At 33.9% G+C, this 17347-nt stretch overlaps 1 protein-coding gene across 1 annotated transcript; it reads right to left on the minus strand.

Moving 5' to 3' along the window:
• Positions 1 to 13907: 13907 nt before the first annotated feature.
• LOC131057670 (probable L-gulonolactone oxidase 4) lies at positions 13908 to 15936 on the minus strand. Its single transcript, XM_057991820.2, has 2 exons — positions 14985 to 15936; positions 13908 to 14743 (listed from the first exon to the last, which is right to left on the minus strand). The coding sequence occupies exons 1-2, from the start codon at positions 15934 to 15936 to the stop codon at positions 13908 to 13910; spliced, it is 1788 nt and encodes a 595-aa protein (XP_057847803.2).
• Between the last annotated feature and the right edge of the window lie 1411 nt (positions 15937 to 17347).

Consider the following 17347-nt stretch of genomic DNA (forward strand, 5'->3'; position numbering starts at 1 on the left):
TTACTCGTGATATTTTTCTTGTATTCTCTCTAGTGTGAGTATAAATAAGGCATGAGTGAATGTTACCCTCGAAATCTTTGTTGCACCAAATACCTAAAGTTTTACAACTTTCGTTCACGAAACAATTCAATTCTTCAAATTTCACATGAAAACTGTCATTTCGCTTTTATACGGCAATACAGACGATTCTGGGTATTGAGTAATCTTACCCAAATGAGAGCTTTTCCAGATGGTGATGGTGTTGGTGTTCTCCCGGAAGCAAAGCACGCCATCTATTCCAAACGTGCGCTCCGTCATGGCTATTTGCTGCACGAACCGAGGCTTGACTAGTACCTACCAAACGTCTTGCATGATGCGTTTTTTTCTACTCTGTGAGGGAGATGAATTCTTTTACGTGACTTGCCAAGAACTCGTTAAGAAGGATTTTGGTTGACTTCATTCATATTTATAATATATATTAATCGACAGAGTTACATAGGAATTCGGTTTTACAAGTGCGAATGGTTGGTTTATTTAGTTATGACATGGTCATTCTTACTTGATCACGACGATTTTTCATATCATCGTCTTTTTTAGAGTATCACTCTATCTCTAATTAGCTCAACCATGAAATCTTTTTGTATAGTTACACCTACTTATTTTACTTTCTATTTTACAATTAAGATTTAAAAATTATTATAGTCTATAGATCATTTGATGTGAAACTCCATACTCCTTATATTTTTATATTATGTTGTTTTCATAAATTGTCATCACATGAAACTAGTCAGTCAATCTCCAACACTTGTGTTTCATATTCAATATAGTTCACAAGAATGCATCTCACATGACTACAATCGGTCTACTTGGAATTCAATGCATTTTAATAAATAAAGATTTATAGCCATTCGTCTTTTAGACGTGGGAATGGTTTGTTTACTTAATGGTCATGACAATTTTCGTTATTACTTATTCAAAAACCCAACATCAACTTTTCAACGTAGCAACCATATATGAAGTTCTGGTTGTGTCAAGAATTTCTTATCTCTAGCATCTACGATACACATTGCTTCCATAGATTGTACGATGTTGCTTCCTCCAGAAAATAACCCATTGTATACTTCTCCAATGCTTGGAGAGTTTTAATAATTATCTTTTCTTCTTGTACATGATTATGCGTAGTCACAATAATCAAAGCTTCGAAGCAGATTTCGGTGTTTGGACTTTTAAACTCTTCTTCATCAAAACGATTCGAATCTAAATCTACATCTTCGCTCATTTTTTGAGATAAACAGATTTACAATACATTTATGGTTAATGGGTAAGAAAAGAGGTAAACGATGACATGTGTTGCATGGGGAGAGAACCAAAGATGTGGTTGGAGAAAGAGATCGATTATGCATCCCAAGTTGACAAATATTCAATCTACTTTAAACATGCCATGATCTAGATTGTTGCCAATTATTTCATCAACAAACCGAAATCACTTCACACTTTTATGACATTCTCATGTATTGTTCACTCTTCTCCTTACTATGACTCTCATGTGTATTAGGCGAGTAGTCCATGATCCGTACTCAAGTAATTAACCATTTAGCTTATTATTATTATTGTTGTTGTTGTTGTTGTTGTTGTTGTTGTTGTTGTTGTTGTTGTTGTTGTTGTTGTTGTTGTTGTTGTTGTTGTTGTTGTTGTTGTTGTTGTTATTGTTACTGTTATTGTTACTGTTACTGTTACTGTTACTGTTATTGTTATTGTTATTGTTATTGTTATTGTTATTGTTATTGTTATTGTTATTTTTAATGCTATTGTTATTTTTATTTCTATTGTTATTTTTATTGTTATTGTTATTGTTATTGTTATTGTTAAAGCTCTTAATGTTTATATTATTGGGTAATTTATGAAATCTCTTAATATTTATATTAAAGGAAAACTAGATATAGACACTAGACATGGAAAATATAAATTATTCATGTATACCACTAGAAAAAATTAAGGAATAATTTAGTGATTGTTAACCATCTTGTTGAAAAAGGACACAAATTAGCATTTGAGGATAAATTTTATATTATTAGCGATAGAGACAAGGGGGAAACATTGTTAGCTATTGTAGATATGACAAATAACTAAATGTTACCTTCGATAATCAAAGTTAGTGAATCAAATGTTTTTTATGCTGCTATTGAGCATGCAAGTTGGTTGTGGCACCAAAGGTATATACATTTTATTTTTTAGGGATCTTACATGTCTAGGAAATATATTGTACATGGTTTATTAAAATTCAAGCAAAAGGAAAGGAAGTGTGCAAGAGTTGTGTACTTGGAAAAGCACTATATGGACATGTTTCTTAGAAATGCATGGAGAGAAAATAATCTATTGAAGCTTATTCATTCATATTTGTGTTATTATATGCCCAAGGTAAACAAAGGTATAAAGAATTGCATGTTTATCCTTGTTGATGACTTTATTAGATGCATGGGTTTATTTTTGAAGAACAATAGTGTTTCTAATAGAGCATTCAAAATGTGTAAAATCTATGGGAGAAAAATAAGTGCAAGATATATAAGTGTTAAAGAATATATAGAGGCGGCCAATTTTGTTTGGAAGAATTTAATTAATTTTGTGCAAGGAATGGAATCAAGAGACAATTAAAAATACAATATATGATACAAGAAAAAGAACGAAATAGTAAAACAATTAGAAAGAAGCATGCTAGAAGAAGAGATCAAGTACTTTGTTGTTTGTTTCACAATTAGGAGATCAATTATTGTGGTACGACATTCTGGTGGCGTCAATAATTTCTTATCTCTAGCATCTACGATTCAAATTGCTTCCATAGATTGTACGATGCCGCTTCCTCCGAAAATAACCTATTGTATCGGCCTTCTCCAATACTTTGAGAGTTTTAATAATTATATTTTCTTCTTGTACATGCTTATGCGTAGCCACAATAATCAAAGATTCAAACCAGATTTCAGTGTTTGGACTTTTAAAGTCTTCTTCATCAGAACGATTCAAATCTAAATCTACATCTTCGCTCGTTTTTGAGATAAATGGATTTGCAATACATCTATGGTTAATGGGTAAGAAAAGATTTAAATTATAATGCAACCATTCTATTGGCCTATAAAACCATGGACAATGTTTGTAAAACAACTTTCAATCTTATTTCATGCAAGATTTTTCAACAACCGTCAATGTTATACACGTGTTGAATATCTCTACATTCAACGTAATCTCCATAACACGATAACTTAATTTTCTACCTCACAAAGGCTTGCATATTCATGACTGTCTCTCCTCTATCTTTTCATATAATGGTTATATTCCCTTTCTTCTAACACGGTTAAATTTCTAGGAACAAAAAGATTGCAAAAATTAATCAATTAACATGATCTTATTTTTTAGTGAAGGGATATCATCATTCTGCACTCAAAAGAAATTATATGACATCAATCTACAAAAGATTATTTGTAGAATTAGAAAAATATATTTCAAAAAAATGATAAGTTTAGGTCTAATTATGGTGGTCATAGTACACAAGGAGATTTTAGAACAACAATTAGGGCCAATTAAAAATTAATATAAACAAAAAATTCAGAAAAGAATTGAAAAAAATCCTCATCAATCTTCAGTGTGCTACACACTTTTTCCCAAAGAGGGTTAATTTTTCTTTCTACTTGGGTCAAAATATGGTGGTTGTACATGTGCATGGTATTGTTCTAAAATAGGCATTTTTAAATGGCGGCTTTTATAAACCCCTTTTGAAAATTAATTTATTTCACCACGGTATTAAAATAAATTACATATTTGTAAACTAGACTCGGAGTGTTACATTTCATATTACTGAACTTTTTTGAGATTCATTCTGGAAATGTTTCAAAATTTTAGATCAATTGCACGATAACATTTGAAAATCAGGACAAACACCTCCAAGAATGATGTAGGGACTCTGCAGGGTCATAATTTTTGACTCGGTTGTTCGATTGGCCTAAAATTTTATACGGAGATGCATCATGAGGATTTTTTTGGATTGCCGACCGAACCTAGTTCAGATGGAATTCGACTCGATCAAATTTTCAAGGCCCAATTCTTTCATCCGGGGATTCAAAAAGACTATTTTCTGGTTTTTCCCATATTTTAGAAAGTTGATTTTTTAGTTATTTTCAAACTCGTGGTTTTTATTAGTTTAGAAAGTTGGAAATTTATGTCAAAATCATGTTCTTTAGATATTTCAAAGTTTAGATGATTTTCTGGATACAGTTGAAAATTACCAAAAATGTGGTAGATTTCGAATTCTATAAAAATCTGTCAAAAAAGGGAAATTTTTGGTTTGTTTTTAAAATAGGCCAATGTTTTCATTGCAAGGACTTAATGAAGGTGGTTACACCAATTTTCTACTAAACTAAAGGAGTGAGTATCTCATGACCAGTTCACAAGAAGACCATGCAAGGCCTCACCGAAAATCATTGTACCCGATATATAAATTTGTATCCTTTGACTCATAGTACACATAAAAAAATTGTTGCATATATGCTAAAATTCCATTTATAGAACCACTCATAGATACACGATATAAGAAGTTAACTATCGTCAAATATCTAGACACCAACTGCCCAAAAATTTCTGCTTTCACTTCTAGTATATTTATAATTCCAAGGTGGAACAACCTCAGGGATATCTCCATTGGATCAAATTAAATCTATAGTAAGGTTTTCTCCTTGGCTTAAATAGAACCTCCGACCTTTTCGCCGATTAGGATCCTTCTCAATTATCTTGGCAGGTACTTATTATATTTATCTTAGAATTTAAGGTGAGTTTTCATATATATAGAATTCTATCATCTTTATTTAAGGGTCACTACCTTCCACATTTGACCTCTGACTGTAACATCCATTGTTATTTATTTTAGTAGTTCAAAATTGTATCTTTTTAAAGCTCCATTATGATTACTGTATGCCTAAAAATATCGTAAAACATGAGTCTTCTCTGAGACTCGGTAAGTGTTCCCCTACTACCCTAGAAAGTTTCCTCATATCTAGCCTTCTAAATTTACTATAAAATATTGGCAGTTAAACTAAGCCAAAAAATATATATATGAATGACTTAAACCTCCCACAGAACCAAAGGGAATATCTTGCTAAATGACTTTACCCTTATCCCCTCCATCCCACCAGATTAGTAAAGAACATATTCCAAATCTCTTTTACAAAAAACAAAACAAAACAAACAAACAAACAATTAAAGAAGACATGTCTAATTCTCTCAGAATGATTACAAATTTAGAACATAAATTCAGCATGGAGGAAGCAATAGCAAATGGGATCTTTTAGAAAATGAATAACCATTTAAAACGAGTAAATTTAGTCTCTAAAACATTATTCAATAACGTTTTAAAAGTACATTTTGCTAATGATTCCTTGAAAGATCAAGATTCCAACATTTATTTAAATGATTGGTGAGGTCGTGGGATGAATTTAAAGATTTCTTAATGTTTCTAGACTTCAAGTTTGGTGATTTAGTTCCTTCAGTCAAGGTGAGACCCTCAAGAAAAGAATTATCATGGAATTTGCAAACTAGGAAAAGAACATGATTCTGCGCATCTCTTTAATAATAGAATAAGTCCTCCAATGTGTTCAAGGGAGATTAAAATTCATCACTCAAGTCATTCGAAGAATTAAGGTGGTTGTTACATAGGATATCATTAAAGCATTTGGTACCTTTTTAGATGCCATTATTTAGTCGAGCAACCTTACAATAAGGCCAGAGTCTGGTCTTTATTCATAAGGTTCCATCGGGTTGATCTCTTACAGTTCAATTAACATTTATTAGAATCCTTAACATCATAATAATATCTCTCATTCTTTCCATATGCTTTTGAACACTTTGGATCCAAAATGAAATGCTAATTTTTTTCTAAAAATAATGTCATTTATGTCTCTCAATCCTATACCGCCTTCCAATTTATATCCCTGGATCCTAGACTTCCTTCCGATTTATCTAAGCAACACCATTTCAATTTAACAACATGTTTTTCCTTATTACCTCTCCTATCTAACCAAAGAAATTGTCTGATAATTTTTTGAATTTCATTTATCTGGAAACTACTAAATTGATACACAAAGGAATAATATAGGTTTTAGGATGATAAGTTTTTGGCAGACCCGAAACCTGCCTACTAAAGATAGGTATTGTTTATTCAATTGACACATTTTTTAAATATATTTTTCTCTTAATCCCTTCCCACATCTCTTTTATATAGGGGTCGAATATGAAAGGAATACCCAAGTATCTAACCAATTCATTAGGTACACCCTATTGGAGCTATAATTTAGTGAACCATATTGGGGGGTTGCTATTCTAACTAAGCATTACGCTTTTTTTTTCTTGGAGATTTCAGCTTCTGATGCTTCACAAAATAGATTTAGTAATTTTTTTCTTCAAGATTAGAAAACATGATGCTATCATCAACAAATTAAAAATTAAAGAGGTCTTCTCCATTTGGAAGAGACACCCAAGACTCTAGGTTTAGGAGACAAGGTAGAGTGCCTAGGATTGTAAAAGATTATAGATCTAAGGTTATCAAAAACAAGACTGGAGCATGATGACAATGCTATGTAATTTACATTTACAGAGAAAATAGACAAGACAAGGATCCATTATCATCTACTTGAGCTACCACATAATTCAAAAGAGTTCAAAACTTTTGAATTGTACCACTTGGGAAACCAAATTATTCAATTTTCATAATTAGAAATGACCACTCCACTCTATCATATGCCTTCAAGAAGTCTGGCAATAGATATTTAATGTTTTGATTAGAATTTCTAGACCATTCCATGGCCTCCCAATTGGTAATCAAATTATCTAAAATGTATCTAACCGTAATAAATCTTGTTTAGATAGATCTAATAAATAATGGAAATGTACCCATAGGTCTAGGGGCAGATATTTAGTTGGGATCTTTAGGAGAGCCAAAAAAATAAAAACAAAAAACAACCCCAACCAAAAGAAAACTACAAGAACATGTCCTTTAAAACTAACTAACAATGATCGAGCCAACACACAATACCGAGAGTCTAGAAAAGAGGGAGAGAAAGCACTCACCCACCGAGGCAAAAAACCATACAATGGAAAAAAAAACTCCTGCTAGAAGCCAAAGGGGAATATAGAAAACCCCCTCCTCCAATAAGCCCCTTCCATCACAACCGACCTTGCCAAAACCGAGTGTCACCTCCAAAACAAAGCCCTAAAGGTGGATAGGACAACCCAAAAATGAACCAAGAAAGCCATGTCCACCACTAACAATGGAAGAAATGGTACACACAACAAAGAAAACTCAACTTAGGGAAAGGGCACAAAAATGAGCCCCCCATGAGAAAAGCCACAATCTTTGCCATACCTAAAAGGGCAGAACCATGCCAAATGCACTGTTGATCAGGGGCAACCAAATCCGAATGCACAACAAAAATAAATTAACATGCTAAAAAAGAACCGCAAACACAGGGGCCCCTGCAGCATTAGTGGTGCCAGAAGAAAAACATGGGATAAAACGACCGCCAGAAAAGAATGGTACCTAGGAGAGCCTCTAATCAAGACCATCGAGGCAATCAAACAACCTCCCTCATCATTTGGATCATCCACTTCACCATTTCCATCATCACCCTCCATGAACTTAACCCTACCTACTCTTTCTCATAAGGTGATAGATATTAGTCTTTCAAATTTGTTGTGAAGTATAGTAGCGAGAAGTTTATCAATCACATTGAAATCACAAGTGCATAGATCACAACATTAGTGAGAATACTTGAAATAGGTAAAACAATATAGGCATGGAGTAACTAAACACGGAGTTAGGTATGGGCTAGAATTTTAAATAATTAGTTTCTTGCGGAACAACACACAACGAGACAACATATAAGATTGAACCTTTCTTTGATTTAATAGAGAAGGCCCCACTTTCTACTGACCATAATCTTTTATCTCCTAAGAAATTTGAACTTATCCTTGCGTAAAGTTTCCTATAATTATCTTCTCATTGTTGATTTCGCAACACACCTATAAGAAATGTATGTATTGTCTATTCTAACACACGTTCCTTTAGGCTTTCCCATGATTGAACTAACACCAACCTCCAACACAAATAATTACTCATTCAATCTAACTATATATGACCCTAAAATAGCTATACTATGAAGATAAATTAGATTGATACAAATCTCCCTTGACACCATGAATAGCTTTACATCAAGAAGATAATGAAGAGCAAGTTCAACTTTCCTATACACAATAGATAGTGATGTGTGCAAGATGGAACACTGGAATCCTGACCAGTGGGCCTACTCATGATGCTGAGATATTTAAATCTGCACATCTACAGAAAGTAGGAAGACACGAACGATTAAATTTAGTATATTTACCGAAATCTAAATCTCACGCTCAGAAACTTGAAAATGGTAAGTGAGAAACAAGAAAGAAATGACTCTATCTTTCTAGTGGGTAGAGAAAAGGTAGCCATATCAACTATGAATCACTCCAAAGTTAGAGACTCGTGAAAGTTATCTTTAGTAACGAACGAGCAATATTTTTTTTACTTCCTGAATCATACCACAATTTTCAAATATAATTTTGCATTACAGATGTAATCCGTTTCTACATAGCAAGCACGTCATTGCCTTCGTATTGTTCCTAAGGGACATCATTACATAAGTTTGAAAGAAAAAAACTTGTAGAATACTATAAACATCGAGTTAGAGAAGTAGGGTAAAATATAGTGGAACTGAGAATGGGTGTTTCTAGTAGTTAGCCACCCTTTCCAAAGATGTGGATTGAACACCCCTTGCAAAAGAATAGATTATTTCTTAGCTCTATGCCATTAAATGAGCCCTTATATTTAGAAATTAATGTGGCCTCATGGAATTCCAAAAGTCTCGTGTGTGAAGGAGGAATCCCCCAATGTAATGGTAGGTGTAAATCCATATCCCACAAACCATCAAAGTGTCCTACTCCAAAAACCTAGTATCTCCCCTTCTGCTTGGTAGACATAAAATCTCCTTGTTGCTTACTTTTGAAAGTGGAAATAAAAGAGACACTAGGATTTTGCTAAAGGAAGCTTGAAATTTAAACTAGATGATAAAATACCATATGAAGCTTGCTTCCACCCTTTCAATTTCATATCATCATTTTTTTTGGAAACCCACAAAAGTACCAAGTTCATCACAACTCCCTAATACCCCCTTTTAGTGGCTTTGATTTTTATTTTATTGAGAATGAAAGGTTCTCCTATTGAAATCATCCTATCTACTCACTCATGGTCAATAGTACATCATAGTGACATAGTTGAAACAACATGAGCTTACTTATATGAACAACATATTATTTACAATATTAAAATAGTCTATAACCTAAGTGAACCAAACCTGTACGGAGCATGTCAAATCAGGAGTGACTAAACGAAATAGGAAGGATGGATAATTTATTATTTATGTAAAATTTTCCCCTCCAGCTTTCTAGTTATGTTCATAGAAAATTTTAATTGAATGCTTTAGAACTATTATTGTATCATGTACTATCCAATCAAGTATCAAACATAATTATTACTAGAACTATTTTTGTATTAAACTATTTCATGGGAATGCCATTACATCTTTCCTACAACATAGCACATACAAACTATATCTATGCTTAACTACTATCTCAACTTTCTTGTTTTGTTCATAAGGTCACTTGATTATGTCGCACGATTGACGTATTGATACGTAAACAGAATACATGCCATTAGTAACCTAATTCTATAATTTTTTTTAATGTAGCATGTCTCAGAACCATTAAATTGCACACATGGACTATTACAAATGCATATTAAATATTTTAATAATAATCCTTGTTATAATAAAATATATGTACATTCAACAAAATATTTAAATATTGTACATATTCTCATATCCCATCCTATAAGCAATGCATACGCATAATCAAATTTCTCCTGATTCTGAATGTTATGATTAGGCTCCCTTCCACTCATACACTTGACATTCCAAGAGTAGTGTAAGTAATTCTAATTGAATAGTTATCTCACATTTTTAGTAAAGGTATGCCACCGTTATCCCCCCAAAATGATTGCATATATCTTTTAATAAAATTCCAGTGTGTGTCATTATTTATCTATTTATTGCACATCTATATGGCACTAGAAAGTCCATTTCAAACATAGTTCTTAATTTCTAATAATCAAAATTCTTAAATACTTAGATATCAAATAATTAATGTCATATAAAACCACATTTCAACATGCCCATAACTACAGTAATAACTTATTGATTGTTAACATTTTCATGTTGTTGTATGCTATATGTAACTTTCCCTTACAATCCTTTATTTGCTTAAGATGGATACCTAATACCAATAGATTGAGAAAAATAGACGATATAAAATTTTAATAAAGTGGCCACATTCGAAAACCACCTCTAATACTAAATTATAATCTAACATCAAACAGAAAATTAATGGCAATTCAATAGATTAAGAAGCATAGAGAATATAAAATTTTAATAAAGTAACCCACACATTTCTCATGTATATAAAAAATATTTCACTGCTTGTATCATACGTTCATTTACAAACTAAGTGTGAGAATCACACACTAGATAACTAAAGGTTACAAATAGTGTGTAGATCAGAGCTCGTTTAAATTAATGCAAGATACTACTAGAAAACGTTTACCTTGATTCGATAACTATCTATTTTCATGACAATGATTCTTATATTGCATGCATCCAACATACACATGTACTTGCATATGTCAAAATTTGTTGCTTTCCACCCACCTCATTATTGCAGCCTAACATGTATCTATTTTGAAAAATTCTATGAGAAGGCTGTTATATTTTTCTTATGACTATAATTAACATTTATATTTAATCTCCCAATTGATACAAATGATAGCTATACATTTTTATCATTTACTATATTATACAAACAGTCTATTGGTCTATGAAAACATGGACAACATTTGTAATAAAAATCTCAAAACTCATTTCATGCAATATTTCTCAACAAACATCAATATTATACACACATGTTGAACGTTATCTATAATAAACATCTTATTCTACAAAAAGATATAAGTAAATTCAACATAATCTTGACATAAGAGGACAACCCTATAACATAGGTATCCATTATCATCTACTTGAGCTACACCATCATTGAAAAGAGTTCTCAAGATCTGGAAAATACCACTTGGGAAACCAAATGCTTCAATTGTCATCATGAAAAATGACCACTCCACTCTATCATTTGCCTTTGAGAAGTGCAGCAAAATATTTTTTGTGTTTTTATTAGAAGTCACAACCCATTCTATGGCCTCCCAACTACTAATGATATTACCTAAAATGCATCTACCCTTTAAATCCTGATTAGGTAGAGCTAATAAATTTGCAGAATATATCCACAATTCTAAGGGCCAATATTTTGCTGGGATCTTATATGAGACATCGAGGAGAGTAATAGGTCTCCAATTTTTTATTATAGTCTTACCCACTCCTTAGGGTGTAGCTTGATAATACCTTTATTGATATAACCTATGTAGCCTTTGTTTATGGCTTCAAAATAGACTTGTACCAAATTATCAACTCTCATATCCAAATTCTTTTTATAGAACTCTATTAGGAGGCCAGCTGCTCCAGGAGTGTTGCAATTATTCAGCTTTTGAGTTGCATTTACTAGTTCTTCTTTAGATATTTCCAAATTTGGTCTTTTTGCAATATTATTGGAGATCTTCTTTAGATATTTCCGAATTTGGTCTTTTGTTTATTGGTAGCTTGATAAAGATCTACCTATACTCCCAACAAAAGTCTTGTCAAGAATGTCTATGTGTCTTGTGCAATCGTTATGTTCTTTTTATGTGATCGAAACCTCAAGCGTGAATTATATTGAGTGTGTTCTTTATGTGTTTATAAAGTGCTAGAAGTAAGACATTTGTTTTTGATATATCACAAAATTAGTCACTCATATTATGGAACAAGTGGAATTGGAGTGAGATAGAATTATAAATTTTCTTCTAGTTTTAGTTGATTGCCGATGATTATAATTTACTCATGCTACAAGGTAAAGTGGAAATGATATTTTTATTTGGTTAGAGCTTAAAGGGTGAAACAAGACTTAAATATGGATTTTTAAAAAGATGAAAGACATGTGGATGTTATATAGGAAGTTTTTAAAGAGTTGGAAGAGGATGTCTCACGTATCTCTAGGTATATAGTGAAGGTAATAATGGTAGGGAGTATGATCCAAATTATACCGTAGAATTTTAGTATAGAAATACAACAAAAAAATTTATTTTGAGAATGAAGCGAATTTTTTAAGTTGAAATAATGTCCTTTTCAGGGAAGAGATAAAAATTGATATACAACCTTTTAATGATGAGGTTAATATGGAGAAATCAAATAAACATATTGCATATTGTAAAATCACATCACAAGGCTTTTGCTACACATTTAAATCCTTTTGGTAATGCAGTCACTTTTGTTAGAAACACAGTTGTCGTTGTACCGAAATAACGATGTATTAATGCCCAATACAATTGCAAGACTTGATAAATCCACGAGAGGTGATTAAGCCATGTCACAAAATCGAGCAGTGTCTTGTGCATCACAAAGAGACCAAGGGCGCACACCTTGTAACAATCCCGCCAGCGCAAGTGAGGGGTTTGAGCCTGTGACTCGGGCTCTGATACCACTTGTTAGAAACACAGTTGTTGTTGCACCAAAAGATCAACCTATTAATGCCCAATACAACTGCAAGACTTAATGAATCCATGGGAGGCGGTTAAGCTATTTCACAAACCCGAGCGCTATGTTGCACATCACAAAGAGACCAAGGGGTGCACACTTTGTAACAACTTTGTATGGTAATTGTTTCATTTACATGTAATTAAGAATATTGTTATCCCGATTACAGGATTTTAGAGATCGTTGAAGAAATAGATATTCTTGAACAATATAAGGAGCAAATACACGAACAATAAAAGCATTAATATACAAGGTTAAAGAGTCCAAAAATATGTTGATAAGTACCATGCATGGTCACTACAACTTGGAAAAGATGTGATAGATAGAGAGGCGTTGATGAAGTATATGGGAGTGTTGTTCAATCACATGAAAATGATTTATTGCTGGAACGAAATCAAAGTGTTCATGAAGAATATGGACAAGACCACTGTATTGAGATGGAAATTAAAAAAACCACCTCTTATTATCAAATTACTAGTGTGAGAACGAAAAGATTCAAGGTGAATACTTGAAAAAGGATATAGAAGTGGAAAAGAAAAAGAGATGACTACTAAAAATTGCCATGGAGACCAAGGACAAGGAGAATGTTCTTAAATATTGTGATAAATAAAGATACCAAAAGGAGGCATTTTGAACGCTTCACATGTACAAGAACACATATCGTAGCAAGAAGGTGATAGGAACTATCGCTACTATTTGCAATTAGAACATTTGACAAGCAATTATAAAATATTTAATGATTAATTAAAGTATGTAGTCAATTTATCTTTCACAAATTTCAAAAGTCTTAATAATTTAAAAGCCTATAATTTTACAACAATTTGAAAAAAAATTACTTCGATCTAATAGGATCTCTTATTAAATTCTCGTATCTCTAACTTAAGAAAAGCCATATAATATTAAAAAAAATAAAATGATTATTTAAATTCTAGACCATAAGAAATGCTAGAATGACAAATATTAAAATAAATCTATAAAAATATATAACCAAATGATATATCAAGTACTCCTTACAGTATAAAATATCAAGTTGCAAGTTATGTAATCAACACGCATTTATTTGTTGAGGATACATTTGTTATTTACTGCATTGAATAAAACTAAAGAAGATTCCACACAGAGCGGAGCTATAAACTGTTAATTGAGTTTTGTGCAAACACGTGCCTTCTTCCAAACCTTTCCCGGTTTGCAGAAGTACCCTTTTTGGGGAGCACAATGACTGTCCTCTCTACACTTGCAAACTTTGTCCAATGCGCACCCATCCCTGAAAATCTCTAAACTTCCTCCCCCGATCCCAAACAGACCATCTGTCCATTCATTAGAAAATAGTCCGGACGAATCAAATTTCTTCTTCACCTCCATGAACTTTTCTAAATTAGTTGCCCTCTTAGCTAGTCCTTGAAACAGGTAACCCCCTGATTTGCCCCAATGTAACACGCCACCATGCTTCTCAATTATCATCTGTTCAATCTCTTCATAGACATCTTCATTCCACTTGGGTGTACCGACCGCCCTTGACCTATAATTCATCATGACTAATGTCACCACATCCTCCTTAGGTCCCAAATACGCATCAGATTTCTTAATAGAGCGCATAAATATTCCTGACATGTCACACAATTTTTGAGGATTCAAATCCCTTATCCTCTTCACATCCTTTATTACTTGGGGCAAACGAGATACAGGCACTCTTAGTTCCACACCAAAGTATAAGGTAGCGTATATTCGTCGATCCCAGGAACAGACGGTCTCATTTTTATCTAAAATTGATGTGGGAGTGCAAGCCACAGAGTATCTTCCTGCTTGGCAGCCACCAGACGTTTGCATGTGGTGATTGAATCCTATTACCGGGTACCCCGTAAAGCGTTTTCCATCATTGAGAAAGCCGCTACCATTAATTGCAAGGTCAAGTGTCTCGTTTATGAGTACACTGCATATAGCTTCAACGTCTGCCCTATCTTGGATTGCTTCATCTACACAATAGAATCAAATAATTAGATGAATAGACACGAATATTATTTAACTTTGTGATGAGAAGGTAGAACATTAAATCTTTAAAAAGTGATGGAAAAAAACAATAAGTTAACCCAAAGGCCTGATCCTTTAACTAAGCATTCGGTGTCTACTTTTATAAGAAAACTATTTGTTTATCATTATCATAATCGTTATTTATTTGGTGAAGATGGGCACATCAATTTGTTGACTTGTACTCACAATCTGCCGCTTTTCTTTCGATGTCGACTACACTGCTGGCGCTGCCAATTATAGAGTTGAGGCCATCTCCTGGAACATTGACTGGGTGTCGATCAATGGGAATATAAACCGCCTTCCCGTGTGAGGGAATCCAGTTTATGTCTGCAAATTCATGAGCTCTCAGGAAACTCTCGGCTTCATATTCCAGATCGGTGTCATCCTTCACCACGGTCGAAATGGAGCGCTTGTACATTGGCTGCAAAGCGAATGTGAGTTCGGAAATCGCTCCAAGAGTGCCCAGAGACAATCTGGCAGCATTCAATTCCTCGTCTGCTTCTGTCAAGCTGATCACCTTTGCATAGCCTTGGGAGGGAGAAGCAGGAACAACTAATCTCATTGCAACCACATACTCATAAACGCCACTGCCTTTTCCAACGAGGCCGCTGTCATGGGCGCCGGTGGAGATAACGCCGGCGGCGGAGACGCCGCTCCAGTAAATCATGGCGTTCAGAGCCAACCCTTCCTTGGCGGCCGCCTCCAGAACGTCGCTCATCAGCGCTCCTGCCTGAACCCTAATTGTCATGGCGGTCTTATTCACTTCAATTACAGAGGCATAGTTTTGGGTGGATATGATGAGGCCTTCGCTTCCCACGCACACCAGTTTTGGCTCACTGTGAGACAGCTTGCTCACAACTTTGATTCGTTGCTTGTTTTTCACTGCATTCGCAACAGCTTGCACAAGCTCTGCTTCTGATGTGGGCCATGCAGAATTCTGAGCTTTACAAATCCCACGGTCGTCCCAAACGCCTTGGTAATTGAAGACGTCGCATGCATTGCTTTTGCATTCAATTGCAGGAGGCGGCGCACAGGTTGCCTGAGAAGCCAACGTTGTTATGCAAAAGTACTGCAGCGACACACACAGGACCAGGAAAATGATGGATGTGGTCATCGCAACTGACACAGTTACACGCATTTACTCGTGATATTTTTCTTGTATTCTCTCTAGTGTGAGTATAAATAAGGCATGAGTGAATGTTACCCTCGAAATCTTTGTTGCACCAAATACCTAAAGTTTTACAACTTTCGTTCACGAAACAATTCAATTCTTCAAATTTCACATGAAAACTGTCATTTCGCTTTTATACGGCAATACAGACGATTCTGGGTATTGAGTAATCTTACCCAAATGAGAGCTTTTCCAGATGGTGATGGTGTTGGTGTTCTCCCGGAAGCAAAGCACGCCATCTATTCCAAACGTGCGCTCCGTCATGGCTATTTGCTGCACGAACCGAGGCTTGACTAGTACCTACCAAACGTCTTGCATGATGCGTTTTTTTCTACTCTGTGAGGGAGATGAATTCTTTTACGTGACTTGCCAAGAACTCGTTAAGAAGGATTTTGGTTGACTTCATTCATATTTATAATATATATTAATCGACAGAGTTACATAGGAATTCGGTTTTACAAGTGCGAATGGTTGGTTTATTTAGTTATGACATGGTCATTCTTACTTGATCACGACGATTTTTCATATCATCGTCTTTTTTAGAGTATCACTCTATCTCTAATTAGCTCAACCATGAAATCTTTTTGTATAGTTACACCTACTTATTTTACTTTCTATTTTACAATTAAGATTTAAAAATTATTATAGTCTATAGATCATTTGATGTGAAACTCCATACTCCTTATATTTTTATATTATGTTGTTTTCATAAATTGTCATCACATGAAACTAGTCAGTCAATCTCCAACACTTGTGTTTCATATTCAATATAGTTCACAAGAATGCATCTCACATGACTACAATCGGTCTACTTGGAATTCAATGCATTTTAATAAATAAAGATTTATAGCCATTCGTCTTTTAGACGTGGGAATGGTTTGTTTACTTAATGGTCATGACAATTTTCGTTATTACTTATTCAAAAACCCAACATCAACTTTTCAACGTAGCAACCATATATGAAGTTCTGGTTGTGTCAAGAATTTCTTATCTCTAGCATCTACGATACACATTGCTTCCATAGATTGTACGATGTCGCTTCCTCCAGAAAATAACCCATTGTATACTTCTCCAATGCTTGGAGAGTTTTAATAATTATCTTTTCTTCTTGTACATGATTATGCGTAGTCACAATAATCAAAGCTTCGAAGCAGATTTCGGTGTTTGGACTTTTAAACTCTTCTTCATCAAAACGATTCGAATCTAAATCTACATCTTCGCTCATTTTTTGAGATAAACGGATTTACAATACATTTATGGTTAATGGGTAAGAAAAGAGGTAAACGATGACATGTGTTGCATGGGGAGAGAACCAAAGATGTGGTTGGAGAAAGAGATCGATTATGCATCCCAAGTTGACAAATATTCAATCTACTTT

Source organism: Cryptomeria japonica, chromosome 5 (genome assembly GCF_030272615.1).
Source record: "Cryptomeria japonica chromosome 5, Sugi_1.0, whole genome shotgun sequence".
Taxonomy (NCBI): Eukaryota; Viridiplantae; Streptophyta; class Pinopsida; order Cupressales; family Cupressaceae; genus Cryptomeria; species Cryptomeria japonica.